Genomic DNA, 13,707 nt, shown 5'->3' on the forward strand with positions numbered 1-13,707 from the left:
GCCCGAAACGACTTTTCCATAGATGCTGATTTGCTGAGTTCCTCTAGTGAGTGTTGCTCTGGATATTTTCTCGTGTTTGTGATACGACAACCAAGAATGATGTTTTCCAACAAGATTGAATTCAGCCGGAGACGTAACGTAAAGATTTTTACTCGTGTGAGGATGTAAGAAATAAAATCAATTCAATATAATGTATGCCCAACTCCAAGTCGTGTCAAACTAATTCATTCCTTGTTTTACCCCTTCTCCCATACTGCCCACTACCCCACGTCTTGCCCTCACCCCTAATTCTTAACCCTACCAACCCCTTAGCTTCTCACTTGCTAAATGGAAGATCTATGTCTGTTGAACTTTCAAGTTTTCTTAGCTGAATAATCAACCAATACATTTCCCTCAATACCCTTACGTGCAGAGACGCATAAGAAACAAACTAACACTTTTTTTGTATACGAAATATTTGATGAGCTTCCAACAGTACATTTGAAGCTCCGTCACCAGCAACAGCAGCGCTTGGAGTTTGGGAGCCATCCCCATCACCCGGGAGGTATTAATCTGACGTGGGGGGAGGGGTGGGATGGACTACCTCCGTACACTGCGCCATCTAGAGGAGGGAGTCAAACCAGCAGCTCCCACAAGAGGGAGCTGGCAGGACATCGCTAGGGGATGGGTAGTCAACCTCCGAGCGCAGCGCCGCTTATCGCATGGGCCTTCACCATACCGCCACCTGGTGGACAGGTGATCGTTGGAGGTCCGGTCCCCAGCGCAGTTGATTAAGTGACAGTCCCTAACTGCAAGTATGGAGGCAGCTAACAGGTTCTGCACTACTTCCTTATGGCCAAATTATGACCGAAAATCGGCGGCAATAGGTAATAGGCGGCAATGGAAGGGGAAGAAATACGTAGAGGGTGGAAGACAATACGCCCGTCTCCAGGTATACCGCCTCCTGATGGCTGGGCAGATACTATACTACGACCTCCAAAGCAGAGGAGCTAACACCAACCACATGAAGACTATAAGAGATAGGAACTGAATTAGGCTATTTGGCCCATCGAGTCTACTCCACCATTTCGTCGTGACTGATCCATTTTCCCTCTCAGCCCCAGTTTCCTACCTTCTCCCCATACACCTTCATGCCCTGACCAATCAAGAATCTATCAACCTCTGCCTCATGACTTGGCCTCCCCAGTTGCCTGTGGCAAAGAATTGCACAGACTCAACACTCTCTGGATAAAGAACTATAAATGGACGGTAAAGGGAAAATATATTGACAATACAAAAGTGCCAGGTATTGACCATCGTGAAATAACAGTCTAAACACTAGTTCTTGGCATCAGTAACATTGCTATCACTTCGTCTCCTGTCATAAACTCTTGAGGTGATCATTAACCAGAAACTTAACCGAACTGGGCACACAAAATACTGTGGCAGTAATGCATTGATGTCCTGTAGCAAGTATCTCACCTCTTAATACACCAAACATTTCCATCTGAAAGGTACAAATCAGGATCATAATGGAAACCTCTCCACTTACTGACATGAGGATGGATTCTTAGGACAGGGCAATAAAAGGTTCTGCAGTACAGTACTCATTTGGTTAAGAAGCCATGAGCTCAGCGTGCAGTTATACAGGGCAGGAATTGCTATCTGGGGGCAGATGGGGAACGGCAGGAACACAAAAGCAATCGCATGCCACTGTCTGTTGTGAGGAGATAAAAACCCTCTCCATGCAGAACAGCGGCTCAGAAACTGCACAGGAAAAACTTCTGCTTTCCCCCTACTAACTTGTGGCTGCTCTAAGGATCCTTGGCCTTCAACTCCCTGTGCTCGAACTCGAGACTGATCTAACTCCACCCACGAGTTTGCAGATGATACCACTGCAGTGGGCCATATCTCAGATAACAATGAGTCACTGTACAGGAAGGAGATAGGGAGCCTAAAAACATGGTATCATGTCAGCAAAACAGTTTTGGTCATTGACTCCAGGAAGGGGGGTGGCAGTGCTTGGGTAGAGAAGTTTGAGAACTTCGAGTTCCCAAGAGTAGATATCACCAATAGCCTGTTCTGTTCCAACCATGTTGATGCCACAGCAAAGAAAGCTCACCTTAGAAGGCTTTTAAAAAGTTTTTTTAAATTTTTTTTTAATTGAGTTATTTTGGGTTTCTTGCTTTGTGGCTTCCCGTTGGCAAACAAATCTCAAGGTTTTACCTTTTACACATTCTTTGATAATAAATGTACTTTGAACTTTGGAGAAAATATGGCACGTACCCTTTGACCTTTACCATTTTTATCAATGCAATCACATGTGGTTGATAACAGGGATGTTATGAAGAGACAAACTAAGTGTAGGAGATGCAATGAGACTTTGCTTTTTTCATCCTGGTTCAGAAGGGAAAGATTCACCTGAACTTCAAAAAAAGGGTAGGTAGAATTTGGTGAATCAAGATGGCGACACATCCAGAAGCAGCAGCCACTCTGGCTGCAAGTGATGGTGCCCTACTGTCGAGCAGGAGGCAACGTAGCATTAGGACGACTGATAGGCTGGGAAACAGCTTCTTCCCTCAGGCCGTAAGACTACTGAACTCCCTGTCACCACCCAGGTCTCATCACGTATGAAGAGCCAGTAGTGTTATACTGTTTACTCTTTAATTTGTATTGTATATGCACCTTATTATTTGTTGATTGACTTGTGGTAATATTACTTTATGTGGTACGTGTGCGAGTTTCTGTGTATGTACTGTGTTATGCATCTTGGTCCGAAGGAAGATTGCCTCCTTTGGCAGTATACATCTGTGATTAAATAGAAGGTTTGGGCACCTCAGACTCAATCTGAAAGCCAGCATAATCCAGAACTTCTTTTTTTTTTAAAAAAAGCAGACAAAATCAAAAACCGTAAGTCAAAATGAGAAGAATTTTGTCAGAAACATAATAGGATGGCCAGTGATATTTCACATGAACTTCTGCCAACCTTCAACTTCTTGGATTTAGGAAACGAAATATCATTGAAATTTGCCAATGGGAGTCAACCAAAGATAATCTAAGAGAACACAAGGCGGACAAGCAGAACAGGTGATCAGCTGGGTGACGCAATCATACAAATATACAAAGTAATACTTTTAACCACATTGAGATCAGGAACATGTTACCGAGTGACAAAATGATTATTATATGCGGGATGTGACAATCTTCTAGATACATGCAAGAATCTAGGGTGCAGTGAGAATGAGTAACTGAAGGGACTACAGTACAAGCGGAAAAAAAGTAATTTCTTAAACTTGAAAGACAAAAAAAATCACAAGGACCTGATTATCCAAGAGTTCTGAAGGAGGTGGCTTTAGAAATTATGGAAGTATGGGTTGTCACTTTCCAAGATTCTATCAATTCAGGATTTGTTCCAGTGAATTAAGAGGAGCAAATGCAACCCTACTGTTTAAAAAGGGGGAAAGAAAATGGAGCATTAGTTTAGCATCAGTGAGAGGGGGAAATGTTGAAATCCATAACGAAAAGAAGAATACTGAACAGAGTCAACATGGTATACAGAAAGTAAATGGTATTTGATTAATCTCCAGTCCTTTGAGGATGTGGTCAACACATTGATCCAGATATATTGACTCGCAAATTTCTACAGATGTACTGGGGAGGGCATTCTAACTGGCTGAATCACTGTCTGGTACAGGGAGAGGGGGCACTGGCTGAATCACTGTCTGGTATAAGGAGAGGGGGCACTGGCTGAATCACTGTCTGGTACAGGGAGAGGGGGCACTGGCTGAATCACTGTCTGGTGTAGGGAGAGGGGGCACTGGCTGAATCACTGTCTGGTACAGGGAGAGGGGGCACTGGCTGAATCACTGTCTGGTACAGGGAGAGGGGGCACTGGCTGAATCACTGTCTGGTGTAGGGAGAGGGGGCACTGGCTGAATCACTGTCTGGTACAGGGAGGGGGGCACTGGCTGAATCACTGTCTGGTGTAGGGAGAGGGGGCACTGGCTGAATCACTGTCTGGTGTAGGGAGAGGGGGCACTGGCTGAATCACTGTCTGGTATAAGGTGAGGGGGCACTGGCTGAATCACTGTCTGGTATAAGGTGAGGGGGCACTGGCTGAATCACTGTCTGGTACAGGGAGAGGGGGCACTGGCTGAATCACTGTCTGGTGTAGGGAGAGGGGGCACTGGCTGAATCACTGTCTGGTATAAGGAGAGGGGGCACTGGTTTAATCACTGTCTGGTATAGGGAGAGGGGGCACTGCACAGGATCAAAGTAAGCTGCAGAAAGTTGTAAACTTAAGTCAGCTCCATCATGGCCACTAGCCTCCATAGTATCCAGGACATCTTCAAGGAGTGATGTCTCAGAAAGGCAGTGTCCATCATTAAGGACCCCCAACACCCAGGACATGCCCTTTTCTCATTGTTACCATCAGGGAGGAGGTACAGAAGCCTGAAGGCACACACTCAATTCAGGAACAGCTTCTTTTCCTCTGCCATCAGATTTCTGAATGAACATTGAGCCCATGAACACTTTACTCTCACACTACTTTTTAATTTCAATTTTTGCACTACTTGTTTAACTATTTAATATATAAACTTACTGTAATTCACCTTTTTATTCTATTGCATTGTACTGCTGCCACAAAGACAACAAATTTCACAACATATGCCAGTGATATTAAACGTGATCCTGACTCTGACATGGATAGAGAATTGGTTATTGAAGAAAGGGCAAAGATGGGAATAATCGAGATTTCTCAGCTTGACCGGCTGTGACAAGTGGGGTACCTCAGTGATCAGATCTCAGCCACAGCTATTCACATTAGATCAGGGGTTCCCAACCTGGGGGGCACTAACCCCACAGTTAATGGTAAGGGTCCGTGGCATAAGAAAGGTTGGGAACAAAAATGTCATGTTTTCCGAGTTTGCTGACAACTCTAAACCAGGCAAGATGAGAACCGAGGCAGCTTCAGGGGAATATAGATGAGCTGAGAGGGCAAGACCATGGCAGACAGAGCAAAATATTTTTAAAGTTAGGTGCTCTCCCTTCGGCCGACACAATGCTCATGCCATTTCATTCTGTGCCTATTCGTCTCTCTAAGAGCATGGACTATTGTTATGCTGAACATATTGGCACCAGAAGGTGTGGTGACATTTATGGGCCTTGCCCAGGCATCCTTGGGTTGTGTTGGTGACACAAATGACACATTTCATTGTATGCTTTATCGGCCCTTCGAGCTGAGCTACTCTGCAACCCCCCGATTTAACCCTAGCCTAATCACGGGACAATTTACAGTGATCTTCTAATCCACTGACTGGTGTGACTTTGGACCATGGCAGGAAACTGCAGCACCTGGAGAAAACCCAGGCATTCCACGGGGAGCACGTACAGAGGCTCCTTACAGATGTTATATACAAATGAATCTGCATTTGCCTCCACTACCACATCCAGCAGGGCATTCCAGCGACCCACCACCGTCAGAGAAAGCTTGCCACGCACATCTCCTTTGAACTTACCCCCTCTCGTCTGAAATGCATGCCCTTTGAGCGTTACTGGGGCTTCATTCCTCAAAGCATCCCTTCACTCCCGTGACGTGCCTTGTAGCTGTTCAAAGTCAGTAGTGAATCTTCAGGTGATCCCCCACCCCAGCACACATGACAAGCTACTCCTCTGAATTCTCCTACCTGGTGTATTTATACAGATGACCTGGTAGAGAATTCAGTAAAGCTGTTCTTTGCTAGCCCTGAGGATCATAGAGTACCAACACCGTGTGGGTGGGATTTATGGCAGGAATTGGTCACGTCCAAGGGAGAAAATTACAATGCAGAGCAAGGCCAAGAAACCAGTACAGTATGAAATACCCAAGAACACAACGTGCAGTCAGGCTGCACCTTTTCCAGTCCTGCAGAAGAGCAGTGAGGTGGTTTCTGGGGATGACTGTAAACTCATACGGATGTGGTGAGGGAGCAGCATCCTGCCCGGGCCCTGCTTCCTGCAGCAAGTGGGCAGAGAACCAGTAGAGGATGGGGGAGGCGGAAGCCAGGAACCTGGTGATAACCTACACAGGAGGCAAGAGAATTATCAGTTATTTCACGTCATGCAGTGATGCAAATGCTGAAAATTGTAAGTGAGAGAAAATGCTAGAGATGTTCAGCAAATCCAGCAGTGTGTGTGTGGATAGGGGAAAAGGTTAGTTTGTTAAATCTGCCCTCACTACAGCCGCTTTCAGCTCTAGAGCCGATGACATAACCCTCAGCAGAGACATTTCTTCTAATAAAACTGTACATTATATTTTGTGATCTAATTTATAACAGAATCAATGAAAAACCGTACCGACTGGTCTTCTGCACACTGGTTGGACGCCCAGTTGTTGCGGTCTTTCATTGATTCCAATAAAGTTATTATTCTATTATGGATTTATTGAGAATGCCCGCAAAAAAAAATCTCAAGGTTGTATATGGTAACACATGTACTTTGATAATAAATTTAGTTTGTACATTGTATAACAAGCAGTCTGCAGAAAGTTAGAATACATTCTAATTTTGCTTCAAGTCACTATGGAAGTGGCACCTTTGATTCTTTCAAAACCCTGAGAAAAAGGGAAGTCATGAGACCGAGAAACGGGAATATCAGTTTGGAGAGTGGAAGATACTGGGAGTGATCAGACAATTAGGATTAGGTTGGGTCAGTGACTAATGGGTGTGAGGGATAAACAGAAGAGATATTTGATGGCACTAGGGAGCAAGTCCAGGATGGAAGAATTAAGACTGGATTGTGTATCAGAATAATTTGGGAGCAAGGAGGGTGTTTGAATTAGCCGAGATATTAATGGATGTGGAAGTGAGGATCTGACCTTGGAGGATCAAAGGTGGAGAGGATTCAACAACTTTAAATTCCTCGATATTATTATTTCAGAGGACCTGTCCTGGGTCCAGCACACAAGTGCAATTATTGAGAATTCACGGGGCACCTCTACTTCCTTAGGAGTTTGCAAAGATACAGCATGATGTCTAAAATTTTGGTTAACATCTATAGTGGAGAGTATATTGACTGGCTTCGTCACAGGCTTGGATGGAAACACCAAAGCCCTTGAATGGAAAATCCTACAAAAAGTAGTGGACACAGCCTAGTCCATTACGAGTAAAGTCCCCCCCAACCTTTGAGCACTTCTCCATGAAGCACTGTTGCAGAAAGGCAGCATCCTTTGTCAGGGACACCCACTACCTAGGACACGCTCCCTTATCACTGCTGCCATCAGGAAGGAGGTACAGGAGCCTCAGGACTTACATCAGGAACTCCTCAACCATCAGGCTCTTGAACCAGAGGGGATAATTTCACTTGCCCCATTCACTGAACTGTCCCCACAACCTATGAACTCACTTTCGAGGGCGTTTCATCTCATGTTCTCAATATTAATTGCTTATTTATTTATTATTATTGTCTATTTCTTTTAGTACTTGCACAGTTTGTTGTATGCTGGTTGAACACCCAAGTTGGACAGTCTTTAATTGACTCTGTTACGGTTATTATTCTATAAATTTATTGAGTGTGCCCATAAGAAAATGAAGCTCAAGGTTGTACTGTATATGGTGACAGATATGTACTTTGATAATAAATTTACTTTGAACTTTGAATAAACCTCTAAGATAGCAAATGATTTGGGAACAGATAGGAAAGTGGGATTAGACCGGGAAATATTAATCGATGTGGGAAACTCCGTGTGAATTTCCACCTCATGTTGTGTATACTGTGCTTTTGTGGTGGCAGTTCTCACCTGGATGTGCATGAAGCAGACTCCAAACGCCAGCAGCGCTGCCGAGTGAACAACATAGACGAACACACCACGACTGTGGAAGCCAGACGGTGGTTTTCCATCCCCTTCTCTCTCCCCCTTCGGCGTTTTGTTGATCAGACCCAAGCGGATGCAATACCAGGGATCGACCAGTATATATTGCCGGGCTCCCCAGACACCCAGAGCTACGATCGGGAACGCAAGCAGGAAGTTGGGAAGCTGCCGGAGCTGGTAGTATCTCATGAAGCCCACATTCCAGTAGGTATCCTGAATGTAGGAGTATACAACGGGGTACCAGTGATGGCACCAGTTGGGCACAGCTTTGTCCTTATCTGGCACAAGGTAGCCCTTTTCCGTGGCCAGCTGCAGCAGAGGTTGAGGAATGCTTAAAACGGGGCTCACCGTCGACCTGCAGAACGTCAGGTATCCATAATACTGAAAGAGAGCGAAGGGCAAAACGATCACCACCGATCCCCCGGTCACCAACAGTACCGATCGGAGGACTGGGCCCAAGCACTTGTGCCAGTCTTTCCGTGTAGGCCTCAGGTACAAAAGGCAGCGCTTTAGCTGGGAGTGAAACAGAAACCCTGCGTTTACAATCCCGTTGGACCGTGCCGCTGTAGACAAGGCAAAGAGAAGGCAGCTGGTCAGGGGTTGTGCTCTCTCAAGGAGCAGCATTCCACTAAATGTCAGCAGCGCAAACAGGCTTTCGGAATAGGCAGCCGACATAAAGACGCTAGCAGGGTTCAGGCAGAAGAGGAGGCTGGACACAGCAGCCAGCCTGCGATCGCGGAGCACAGCGAGGCCCAGGTGGTAGAGAACGACCGCAGTGAGCACGAAGAGCACTGTGTTCAGAAGCATCGAGGCGAGCAGCAGCCGGCTGCCAAGACTAAGCCACGGCTCGAGTGGTCGGAGGATCGCCTCTGCCAGGGCCCTCACGCTCAGCGGGAACAGTGGGAAGAAGGCAAAGCTTTGTTCGTAGATGTACCCAAATTCTGCGATGAACAGGAAGTGCTGTGCGTCCCAGCGAGAGAAACCACCAAGCAGAAACTCCAGCAACTCGTCACCAGTGCTTGGACTGTGTAATGGGGGCACACGGAACGCATCTGCTCTGTGATCAGGAATCAGAGAATTAAACACTATCTGGAAAAGAAGCAACAGATGAGGTAAATATCCCTCCAGCAGGTAAATACTACATCAACATATTCAGAACTCTATCAATCACTGGCATTCAAGTGCATCTGCAAACCCTGAAAATTATATCTTCTGGTGTCATTGATAATAAAATTGAACAACTGGGCCCAGGACACACACACTCTTTTGACTCAAACCTTTTTATTTTACTTGTGCCCTAGGAGAACAGCATGGGTCCCTGTCACCCACACTGTTCTGAAGCCTGAACAGAAAACCGCTGTTTTTATACAGGCAACATGAGTGAATCTGCAGATGCTGGAAATAAATAAAAACACAAAATGCTGGCAGAACTCAGCAGGCCAGACAGCATCTATGGGAGGAGGTAGTGACGACGTTTCCGGTCAAAACTCTTCATCAGGAGTGAAGCAACATGGGATGGTCGAGGGGGGATAAGAAGTGGGGGGAGGGATGAAGTAGAGAGCTGGGAAGTGATAGGCTGAAGGGAAATGGGCTAGGGGAAGGTGGAGAATTATGGGAAATAAAAGAGAAAGAAAGGTAGGGCTGGGGGGAGATTATAGTGAGAGGGGAAAAAGAGAGAGAAAGAGAACCAGACTAAAATTATAGATAGGGATGGGGTAAGGGGGGGCAGGGGTATCAACGGAGGTCTGTGAGTTGAATGTTCATGCCGGCACGTAGGAGGCTACCTACATGCATTTATACAGGATTGGCTCATCAGTTATAGATACCGATCATTGTAAATTGAATGTGTTTGAATTCCTTACTTGCAAGATCAATCGCAATTCACAATAGAAGTGTTAAAAGTCAGGTGAGGCTTCATGTGGACAGCTGATGGTATTTTGAGTTTAGCTCAGACAATTGCCCCTTGTTGACGGTATTTCACATCCTTCCATTCTTCCTACCGCGTCTGTCTCTGTCACCCACTATTGTGGCAAGCAGGGGCTCCCAACCTGTTTTTAAACCATGAACCCCAGGCTGGCCATCCCTGGTGTATGATGCTATATTTTAGGACTCCAGCCAACACAGCTCTCTGGGTCACTGAGGCACGCGAGCCTCCAAATCACGACAGGGGTGTGGTCCTCTTGGAGCAAGTTAGATTTTTAATGCTACCTGCCTTGGTTTGGAGGCTCTAGAACTGAGACACTCAAAACAAATAACTCCTGGATCCTGGATCCTTTCACTTTGCGGACAGAGCAGGGGCAGTGCTGATGAGCTACAAGGCTCGGTGACCCTGCGGTTCTCAAACTGCACCCACTGAGAACCAGCACCTTCAAAAAGTACACACATGGGAAAGTCAGTACCTTCAGGAACATACAAGGTGCATTTACGTACTTATGAATTCATGCATTTGTGAATGTCATTAAATCAAAGCTATTACACTCAACTTCAATAATTTTTGATTTTTTTGTGCCCAATTAATTTTATAAAACTCTTGGGAAATGATCCACAACATTTAACTACCTTAAAAATAGTTAACAGTTAACGATAAAAATAGTTAAAATGTTGTGTAGCACTCCCCAGCAGCTTTGTAACATTAAACAGACACAATAACAAAGTATTATTGAGGCTGAGGGTAATAGTTTTGATTTAATAAGCTTCATTAAGGATAATAAAAAACGAGTTTTAGGGATGATATCCTTACAATTTAAGATCTAGATTGCTGAAGGCATCGCCACCAAAGGTAGAGCAATTAATATCAGGAATGCGCAAGAATGAAGGAGAACAGAAATTTCAGAGGGGGGTAGGGCTGGGGTCTCTAGCAAAGGAAGTGTAAGGCGCTCCTTCCCTCCACTGGTCAGCAGGGCACCCTTGGGCAAGGTGTAGCACCTGCTCAGACCCCCATCAGGGTCATGGGAAGCCATGGGAACAGGTGCTGGATGGTCATATGAGCAGCTGGTGTACATCACATCCTGGTTATGTGAACATTGACACCAGGCAGACAATCTCTGAAGAGTATTGATAATGGCTGGGGTCACCCTTCTTGTAAAGTCACTGTCCAGAAGAAGGCAATGGCAAACCACTTCTGTAAAAAAAAATTTCCCAGAACAATCGTGGTCATGGAAAGACCATGATCACCCACGTCATACAACACAGCACATGATGATGATGATGATGATGTGCTTTTACTGTTTCCCTGGGCAGAGAATTCCACAGATCATTAATCCCTGGGAAAAGAAATTTTTCCTCTTCTCAATCCCAAATCTAATTCCCTGAATCTTGAGGCAGTGTGCCCTAGTTCTAGTCTCACCCACCAGCGGAAACTACTTTCTAGATTAGAAGTTGCAAAATAGAAACAGTGTAGATTCTCAGAATCAGGACACCACACATACCATAAATACTCCTGGTATTTATTGTGGAGGGTAAATACCAGTTCAGACTTGATTGACCAAATGGTTTGTTTCCATATGGTAATTCTTGTTTGACAGTGATACGCCTGCATTTCCAGAACTGATGCTGGCAACAACCTGACTGAAATTGCAGTTGGAACTGGAGTGACGTAGAATAAAACTCCCATTATATGGCTCATCAAATACCTCCAGGTGAGAACAGCAGAGGTATACAGCCAGAGTGGTTAGTGTAACACTATTACAGTGCCAGTGACCCCGGTTCAATTTGCCCACTGTCTGTAAGGAGTTTGTTTGTTCTCCCTGTGAGCGTGTGGGTTCCCTCTCACCTTCCACAAATGTACAGATTTGACAATGGGAGGACTGAATTAGAAACTAACCTGGAAAAAGATGGCCAGGATTCTGGAGAGAAGGGCAAAGTGCACAACCAACTGGAGGTCAGATTGCGCCATTTTCCTGGGGCAAAAATCCAATCAGATTGCAGCACTGTTCCTCTTGCAGACAATTCCTGTCACCTCATGATTCTCAAGAGTTAATTAAAGAGCATTGCAGGGAATATTCCAGAACAGAAATAACGCAAACAGTGAAGAGCATCAGTGCGGACTCTGAAACAGAGAGGAGTTAGTTAAGGCACTCTCCTCAACCAACATTCGTGTGCAACAGGAATTTAGACTGTGCACCAAAGGTTGTCACCCTCTGTCGCGCTGGCATGTTAAATATATTTCACAATTGCATACGATCACATTTCCATTTCTGGTTTCTGATACGGACGGAGTTTGTGATGATTTGCCCACAGTTTTTAAAACTGGCCTATTTATACCATTTTTATTGATTCACTATGTCGAATTCCAAAGAAGCATAGAGTGTGAAGCATAACTGCTAGTTCATTTAAAGTGGAATGACTTAATGAACAGGAAGAAACTGCTACAATGAAAGCACATGAGGTCAGGAATGTGCAACTATGAGAAATATTTATGTACAATACAGAAACTGGTATTACCTGTGTGCATTATCACGATGCAAAAGTTGCTGGAGAATTTGCAAGTGGGAAGGAGTGGACTGACATTTGGAAACTTCACTTTTTAAATCTTTCATTACCCACGACAGACCCACTATGCATGTTTTGTGAGAGTGCAGATGAACGACAGCGAAAACGATCAAACCCAGAGGAGAGCAAAGTTTTACTGAGTGCATTGCTCTTAAAATGAATACCTCTATATATAAAATTCAGTGCAAACGTGCTGTTGTCACTGGGTAAACAAATTGTGCAGCACAAGATTTTTGCGTGCACTGTCATTACAAATTAGAGGGAACATTATTCTCAACAATATTCGGCACCCACACACATCTCAACCTCTGCAATTCACGTAACCTCCCGTGGTTCCCGACTGCTCAAAGAAAATTAAACTAATCCCTCCAGGTAAATGAAATCATTCACCCTGAGCAACACCCCAATAATAGTGAATTCCTTGATTCCCGGCACAGTACAATATAGTTTGCTCAGGATACAGAACTCTGCAGTCGTAGAGTCTCCAGAACCACACTCAATGCAGCTGAGCATGAAGCAGAAAGCAAAACAGATCTAATACCATGAGAGGGTCTCGCAGCCATTCATTCATCAGAAGCCGAGTTAAGAGGGTAGCCTGTGGTTTGGGGAGTGGTCCGACAAGTTGCAGGAGTTACAAGTTCTATTATCGTTGGTACTTTGGGACTCAGGGGGAGAACTCAAGGGCCCCCATGGGTCAGGGGAGACTTTCGGGACAGTGACTGGGAAGGGGGAGGCCACATTAGAACAACCTCCACATTCCACCCCCAGCAGGGAGGCCTTCCCCGGGGACGGGGCTCCCCCTCAGACTAGCGCCCCCCGCCCCGGGTACGGGGGTCCTCGGGCTCCAGCGCGGCAACTCGCTCCGCTTTGGGACGCCGTCGTTATGGCGATACTTCCGTTTCCTACTGGAAGCGGCCTCTTTCGTTGGACGTTTGAGGCCGAGCGACGGGCTACACTGCGCCCACTGGGCCTGGACCGATGCCCCGGAGCTGCCGCTCACAACTCGGCCTCCCCCCAATTCCCACTCACCGCTGGCGACGCCGCCCCCGAGAACACAGGCACACCGGCAACTTCCGGAATAATGCTGCACGGCCTGATGGGATTCCTGGCGCCAAGCGAGCAGCCATTTTTACTACTGGCAGTAATTGCACAACAGTGGCGGAAGTGAAGAGAGGGGTCGTTGGTCCTCCTATGTCCCGGGAAGGAACAATTGATTCGGGAGCTTTCAGCGGGGATCCCATAAACAAAGATCACAGTGGGCCCCACTGGCAGGGAATTGATAAATGTGTGTCAGGGTATTGTGGAGGGTTATTAAACTTGATGCCCTTCACCAACTGCAAAGTCACCGGTCTCTGCCCTGAACTACCGGACCCTGTAACATGTGTATT

At 45.8% G+C, this 13,707-nt stretch overlaps 1 protein-coding gene across 3 annotated transcripts; it reads right to left on the reverse strand.

Moving 5' to 3' along the window:
* Nucleotides 1-1,883: 1,883 nt before the first annotated feature.
* pigv (phosphatidylinositol glycan anchor biosynthesis, class V) lies at nt 1,884-13,379 on the reverse strand. Of its 3 annotated transcripts, none has more exons than XM_073034556.1 (4): nt 13,349-13,379; nt 11,652-11,876; nt 7,757-8,917; nt 1,884-6,040 (listed from the first exon to the last, which is right to left on the reverse strand). In XM_073034556.1, exons 2-4 carry the CDS (start codon nt 11,721-11,723, stop codon nt 5,780-5,782), a joined length of 1,494 nt encoding a protein of 497 aa, XP_072890657.1. In that variant the 5' UTR covers nt 11,724-11,876; nt 13,349-13,379; the 3' UTR covers nt 1,884-5,779. The 3 variants fall into 3 exon arrangements, with proteins under 3 accessions (XP_072890657.1, XP_072890655.1, XP_072890656.1); XM_073034554.1 differs by lacking the exon at nt 13,349-13,379 and adding an exon at nt 12,861-13,338; XM_073034555.1 differs by lacking the exon at nt 13,349-13,379 and adding an exon at nt 12,272-12,849.
* Nucleotides 13,380-13,707: the final 328 nt, after the last annotated feature.

This window comes from Hemitrygon akajei, chromosome 32 (genome assembly GCF_048418815.1).
Source record: "Hemitrygon akajei chromosome 32, sHemAka1.3, whole genome shotgun sequence".
Lineage (NCBI taxonomy): Eukaryota > Metazoa > Chordata > Chondrichthyes > Myliobatiformes > Dasyatidae > Hemitrygon > Hemitrygon akajei.